The sequence below is a fragment of the Perognathus longimembris genome, chromosome 18 (genome assembly GCF_023159225.1).
Source record: "Perognathus longimembris pacificus isolate PPM17 chromosome 18, ASM2315922v1, whole genome shotgun sequence".
NCBI classification, from domain to species: domain Eukaryota; kingdom Metazoa; phylum Chordata; class Mammalia; order Rodentia; family Heteromyidae; genus Perognathus; species Perognathus longimembris.
Genome location: NC_063178.1, coordinates 1,581,234 through 1,588,363, shown reverse-complemented (window position 1 = coordinate 1,588,363; position 7,130 = coordinate 1,581,234). Strand labels below are relative to the sequence as shown.

Genomic DNA, 7,130 nt, shown 5'->3' with positions numbered 1-7,130 from the left:
CTCGGGCGGGCTGCTCGACGGGTCCGGGCCCGGGCTGCTCGTGGGAAGCCGCCCCAGTGCGGACCCCGCGGAGAGGGCGGCGGGCAGGGCCGGGCACCGGGCCGGCCGTGGTCCTCACCGTCCCCGGGGCGTCAGATGCGGCTCGCAGCACATCCGTGCGGCTCTGCCTCCACCTCCGGGAAAGGAGGACGCATCCCGGCCGGGGGCCCGGAGCGGCCGCGCTCCGCCTCCGCCGGTCAGGGAAGTCGGGGCCGGAAGGGAACGGCCCCGCAGCCCGGAATGCTGCTGGTGTCCCGACACGGGAGCCATCCACCCGGGCCCGGCGTGCATTTACACACACACACATGCGCGCGCGCACACACACACACACACACACACACACGCCGGGGCACTGCGGGGCCCGGCTCACAGCCCAGCCGACCCCAGTGCCCTCCAGCTCCCTGAAGCGCGGCCCCCAGGCCCGGGCGGAGGCACAGGACGCTGGCATCGCGGGCTCTGGGCGCCCCCTGGTGGCCACCGGCCGACATTGCACGCGCCGCGCGGGCTTGTACGCCGTCCGTGAACCCACGGGAGCCCACGGGGGGCGTTCGCGGTCCATGGACGAGATCGCGGGGGCCGGGTGTCCTGAGCGCCACTTCTTGTTTGTTCCCCTCGGCTTATTGTTATTACAAAGGTGATGGAACGAGGGATTAGTTACGTAAGCCAGGCAAAGAGCGCGTCATCCAGTCCCCCCCACCCCCCCCCCATAAACCACACAGAGAGAAACGAAAGCAGACACCAGCCAGACGCCATCTCCCGTCTCCATATCTCGGAGTTTGTTTTAATATATATTGTTTTACATAAATATAAAGGGACGTACCGGCATTGCACCAGCTAGGAGTATCCTCTACAAGCGAGGGTCTAGAATCCTGCATGGTTGATCCCACCCCAGTGTACGTTAGACCTGCCTCCTTCATATGGGACAGCATATGCTCTGCTTGTCGCTCTGAGCTTGCCTTGCCTCACTTAACATAATTTGTTCTAGGCGCATCCATTCCCCTGCAGATGGCGGAACCATACTCTTCCCGATGGCTGCGTAAACCCCGCTGTGTGTTGGCTCCGCGCCCTGGGCCCCGCTCGTCTGTCGTAGGGCACCAGGGTGGCAGCGTCTGGAGCTGGGCTGTCGTGAACAGTGCCGAGCGCCACTGCTTATCCCGAAGGCGGAAGCTCAGTGCTCAGCTTGTCCTCAGGAGGCCACCGCTCTTCCCTTCAGGCCCAGCCTCCTGCTGACGTCGGTAACACGCGTTCCCTGCTCTGCCCCTCGCTCCCGCTTCCCGTCGTGGCTCCAAACGACCGAGCCCGGGAGCCTGGGCCTCCTCTCTGCCCGGAGCACGCGTGTTCTCTCTTCTCCATCCTTCCCCGATGCCACAGCTTCCAAGACTCAGCTCCTCACAAATGTCACCCTTACACCCTGGAGTGCCTGCGTGTGTGTTGCAACTCGAATTGCCAGCGTGTGTTCTATTTCATGACTTGGGGTTTTCTGTTTAGGAGCGGCATGCAAAGTTTGGGAGACCAGGCTTACGTGAAGTCACAACGGCTAACTGGAGCTTCTGAGCCGGTGCCCGTGGCTCACGCCTGTGATCCTAGCTACTCAGGAGGCAGAGATCTGGGGGGTGGAGGTTTGAAGCCAGCCTGGGTAGAAGAGTCTGTGAGACTCCTAATTCTAATTAGCCGCCACTTCGGGCTAGAAATGGAGGCATGGTTCAAGCGGTAGTACCAGCCTCAAGAAAACAAAAAGCTGAAGGACAGGGCCCAGGCCCTGAGTTCAAGCCCCCAGTGCCCCCACCTCCACGTAAAGAGCCTCTGATACGTTGCGAAGATGACCAATTGCTGAAGAGACTTTCGCTGTCTGCTTCCTTTCTAAACATGTTTGGCGAGGAACCTTCCCGCCCCACCCTCTTCCGCAGGGTACTGCATGTGACAAGGCAGCTGTCGCGGGAGCTGCCCACCCTGCCCAGGGGGGCTCGGGGGGCCCCCACCGCTCCGCAGCTGGGCCTGAGGCCTCAGGCGCGCAGTGCGAGCCCCCACACGGTTTTCAGAGGCTCAGCGGCTGTGCACTTTTGCACATGAACACACTCACCCCAGCTTGACACCATCTTCCTGCAGTTAGTTAGGGATCCCCAGATTGAGGGGTGACTGCCAAGCCTGGAGAACGTGAGTTTCCTCCTCCACCTCTGTGTTGCTTTGCACAAAGGTTTAGGACTGGAACTTTCTGCCTGCGTAAGCTGAAAGGAGCCAGTCTCCCCACCCCCCCCCCACCCCCGAACATGGCCTATTCTAAATTCACAAAGGGCTAGAACTAGCTGAAGGGGCTGAGCCACCCGAGCTGTCCCGGGAGGCCCGCGAGGGGCTGTGCACCCTCTGAGGACCTGTCCCTGGAGGGTGCTGCTGCCAACACCCAGAATGCCGGTGTGCGCAGAGCCCCAGCCTGGGCATCTGGATAGCAGGGGCCCGGGGCTCAGAGTCCAGACCGTCCCGAATCCAAGGCAGACAAAAAAAGGGGGGTGGGGGGGGGGAGGCTGTAGACACCACATCCAGACACAGCGGGACACACCTGCAGTCCCAGCCACCCAGGAGTTGGGGGTAGGAGGATCGAGACTAGCCTCAGCATGACCTGAGACTCCAGCGGAAGCCCAGACTTAAGCAAAGGACTGGGGAATCCGCCTCGAGCGGTAGAGACCTTGCCCGTCAATGTGAGTCAGGGTTCAAGTCCCAGTACTGAAAAAAAGATGGCTTTGGACTTCAGACTTCCACCCTACGCCTCCCATATATATAGCTGGGAGAAGGGGCTGTTGTTGCTTCTGGTTGGTCGTGGGGCTTGATCTGGGCCCGGGCGCTGTCCCCGAGCTCCTCCGCTCAAGGCTAGTGCTCCACCGCTTTGAGCCACAGCGCCATTTCCATTTTCTGGGTGGTTAACTGGAGATAGGTCTCAGGGACTTTCCTGCCCCAGCTGGCTTTAAACGGTGATCCTCAGATCTCAGCCTCCTGGGTAGCTGGGATTACAGGCGTGAGCCACCAGCACCCAGCAACCCCTCCACATAGGTGAGACCATGAAGGTGAAATGCCACCGCCCAGCTTGTCGCTTAAGATGGGGTCTGGCTAACTTTTTTCTTTGCCTGGGCCAGCCTCAAAGCCACGACGCCCTTGGTCTCTGTTCTCAAGAAGTCAGGATGACAGGCATGAGCAACAGCGCCGGGCCGTTTCCTTTTTGGAAGCACTGTTCTCCTCCCACATTCCGCCTCGGCTTCCCGTTTCCAGATCTGTTTCCCAGTAGTTTCTTCTACAGCTCTGACGGAGTCCCCCTTCTGCCTGGGTTTTTGTTGGTTCTAGAGTTATAGCCTCAGACCTCAGCTCTCTCTTCACTCTATAAATGTTCCCTGAATAACTTTATTAAAACTATAGGTTTGGGCTGGGGATATGGCCTAGTGGCAAGAGTGCTTGCCTCGTATACATGAAGCCCTGGGTTCGATTCCCCAGCACCACATATACAGAAAATGGCCAGAAGTGGCGCTGTGGCTCAAGTGGCAGAGTGCTAGCCTTGAGCAAAAGGAAGCCAGGGACAGTGCTCAGGCCCTGAGTCCAAGCCCAGGACTGGCCAAAAAAAAAACAAAAAAACAAAAAAACAAGAAAAAAAAAAGAAAGAAAACTATAGGTTTGACAGACTACCGCTTACAAACTAACAACCACCAAAGAAAAAGATGTGAATCTCGGGCCCGGCCTGTCAGCCAGGACCCAGCCCTGGGGAGCACTGACCCCTGGGGAGCACTCTGATCGCTCCCCATCAGCTGCCAACCCGAAGTCACACGGCACCCCTCCCTTGCAGTTACTCCCCACCCAGGATGGTTTGGACCTGAAGTGAGCCCCCCGCCGGCCAATCCAGTCATCCGGTGGTGAGCGGCTCCCGAGGGCCCTGGCTCAATCACTGGATGTGTCCCCTGGTTCCTAACTCGATGGCACTGTGGGGAGACGTGGCTCAAGGGGTAGGGCACCAGCTGCAAGTGAAAAAGCAAAGCCCTGCCACTTGGGCCACACTTACACATCGGCTTTCTGCGGGTTCACTGGAGGTGACTGAAGTCTCACAGACTGCCTGCCGCCCCTGAGTAGCTAAGACAAGCGTGAGCCACCCAGCTCGCGTGTCTTTGTAAGGATGGACGGGCTCGTTCTGGAAATCCAGTGTTGGTCTCGCTCACAGCACCTCAGCGCTGGAGATGACTGGTAGGGGGTGAGCACCGCGGCACGACTCCCATGAGGCAGTGGCCCCCAGGGGTCCACTCCATCCCTCTCCAGAAGCTTCTCTCAAGCCTGGTGCTAGCCAGTCCGGACTCCCTTTGGGCAACTTCTGTTCTGACTTCTACCCCACAGACCGCTCTCATCTGTTTTTGAATTTTATTTAAATGGACCGGTAAGGATGTAAAGTTCGGCTTCTTGGGGTTAACCCATTCTTGAGATCTAGCTGTGTTTTTGCAAGGATTGGCGATTTACTTTGATTGCTGATACCATCGTTACACCAATCACAATGTGTCCATTCTCCTGCCCAAAGATGTCTAGTTTGTTACAAGCTTTTGGCTACAGATGATAAACAGTGTTGCCAAAAACATTCCACTAGGAGATTCTTCGCCTTTTGTTTTCGGGCAAATTCTCAGGGTGTTCTTGCTCAACCCCAACAGTATGAGAAAACAGGGGTGATGGCAGAACCCCCCCTTGAACGAGTCTCAGCCGCTCCACCTCCTGGGTCCTCCCTCCCGCCATTTTCACTGTGTGCGGGCCCTGTGGGTTTGGTCTGCATTCCTCTGGTGACTAACGATAGGAAGTCTTTACCTCCTCTCATGCTTTGCTTCTCTTCACGCTGCCCGTTTACATGGGACGGAGGTCCATGGGGGCGAAGGGACACCTCGGGCATCGTGTGCGCTTTCCAAAACGCGTGGAAAGCAGAATGACTGAAACATGAAGAAAAAAAACCCCAAACATCTCGCACACGCAATGGCAGCTCCAAGTTAATGACTAGGTCGATCTTGTCCCTGACACTCATTAAACAACAAGCTCTTCATTATGATTGGGGGTGGTGGCGGTCGCGGGGCTTGAACTCGGGGCCGGGGCGTGTAAGGCCCACGCGGGGGGGGGGAGGAGGGCTCTGCGCAGATATCCCCCCCCCCCCCCCCGCTTGTCTAGGTCTGCGCCCAGTACCTGAGTTACCCAGGTGAGGGGCGCAGCTTCCCGTCTGCACCACGCGGCCGGCTTCCCTCCTGGGCAACCGACCACCCCGCGGCCCCCTCGCCGCGCACGCGCACGCCCTCGCCGCGCACGCGCACGCCCTCGCCGCGCACGCGCACACGCACGCCCTCCCCGGCGGCCGGCGGCGGCGCGCGTGCGCGGCAGATGGAGTCGGTGCTGGCGGAGCTGCTGCTGTCGCCGGACCGGGACCCCCGGGCCGTGCTGGCGCCGCTGTGCGGCGGGGAGGCGTCGGCCGAGCGCGTGGAGGCGCTGCGCTTCCTGCTGCAGCGGCTGGAGGCGCGGGGCGCGGGCGCGCTGTGCGCGGAGGCGGCGCGGGAGGTGGCGGCGGGGTTCCTGGTGCCGCTGCTGCGCGGGCGCCCCGGGGCCGCCGGAGCCCCCGGGCCCCCCGGGCCCCCCGAGCCCCCCGGGCGGCGCGCGCGCGTGCTGCGGGCGGCGGGCGCGGCGCTGCGCTCGTGCGCGCGGCTGGCGGGGGCCCCGCCGCTGGCCGCCGCGCTGGCCGAGGAGGCGCTGCGGGAGCTGCGCGCGGGGCCGGGCGGCGCCGAGGCGGCCCTGGAGCTGCTGGCGGCCGTCGGGCCCGGCCTGCGGCCCCGCGAGGACGCGCCGCTGCTGGGGCGCGTGGCGCGGGCCGCCGCCGCCCTGGCGCTGGCCGGGGACGCGGGCCCCGAGGGCGCGGCGGCCGCGCGGCTGCTGGCGGCGCTGGGCCGGGGCGGCGGCGCCGCGCTGCGGGCCGTGTGGGACGCGCTGGCCGCCCCGGCGGCGCCCGCGGGGCCCGGCCGCCTGGCCGCCGAGCTGCAGGTGCTGAGCGCGCTGGCCGAGCGGCTGCTGCCCGAGCCCGGCGCCCGCCCCGGGGGCCCCGACGCGCGGCGCTGCGCCCGCTTCTGGAGCGCCGTGCGGGCCGGGCTGGGCCGCGCCGACGACGCCCTGACGCGCCGGCGCGCGCGCTTCCTGCTGCGGCGCGCCGTGGAGGTCTCGGCGGCGCCCGGCGCCGACCGCGCCTGCGCCTGCGCAGACCCCGCCGGCACCGGTACGACGTCGCCCCCGGCCCCGCCCCCGGCCCCGCCCCGGCCCCGCCCCCGCCGGCTGCTCTGCTAGGGGACTCCCCGCCTCCGCCACTCCAGACGGGGACTCGTTTAGATACTATGAAGATAACATTATTATTTAAATACTTAAATATTAATTAAATAGTTAAAGATTATGCACAAGGAAAAGCTAACTTTCTCCTCCTCCCTCCCTCCCCCCCCCTTCTCCTTTAGGCCCAAGTCTGTTTTGGTGGTCTGAGAAGAAAAAAGACGAGCTTCTAAAATTTTGGGAAACTTATATTTTAATTATGGAAACCCTAGAAGGAAATCAGGTAAGTATTTTCCCACTTCAGCAAATGCTCTGGTAGCTGTGATTTCTTTCTCTCATTTTTGGGTGTTCATTGAACATAACGCAGAAAAGGCCAGCGTAGACATAGCACGACAGAAGTCAGAAATCTTTTTTTTTTCCCCCCTGCCATAAATGTCATATGAAATAGACCGTGTTGCTTCAGAAAGTTAAAGAATGCTTTCAGTGAACTCAGGTGATCATCCCCATTTCACTTTCCCTTCATCTTCTCACACATTAACGTCAGAGCCGCCCTGACAGCTTGTTACGCCACGTGCATTGCTGAATCCTGTCCAGCAGGCCCCGAGTCCTGTGCAGGTTCCCAGGTGTTGTCCGCGTTGCCGTCCTCCATGCCCCGAGTCCCCATGTGTAAGGAGCCAGGAGTCTGTGGACTTAGCGTGGCAGGCCGTGTGTACAGCACACGTGTGTGGTGGTAGACAAGTACTCGTGTGCAAAGTATGGAACATGCAGGAAGAGCAACAAAGCGTTCTAAG

At 61.3% G+C, this 7,130-nt stretch overlaps 1 protein-coding gene across 1 annotated transcript in view; it reads left to right on the top strand.

Annotated features, from left to right (window-relative positions):
* Positions 1-5,415: 5,415 nt before the first annotated feature.
* The window catches only part of Tarbp1 (TAR (HIV-1) RNA binding protein 1), a 35,932-nt gene continuing 34,217 nt past the window's right edge, over positions 5,416-7,130 (top strand). The window contains 2 exon segments of the mRNA XM_048367997.1: positions 5,416-6,295; positions 6,525-6,622. Coding sequence (XP_048223954.1) covers positions 5,416-6,295; positions 6,525-6,622 — 978 coding nt within the window.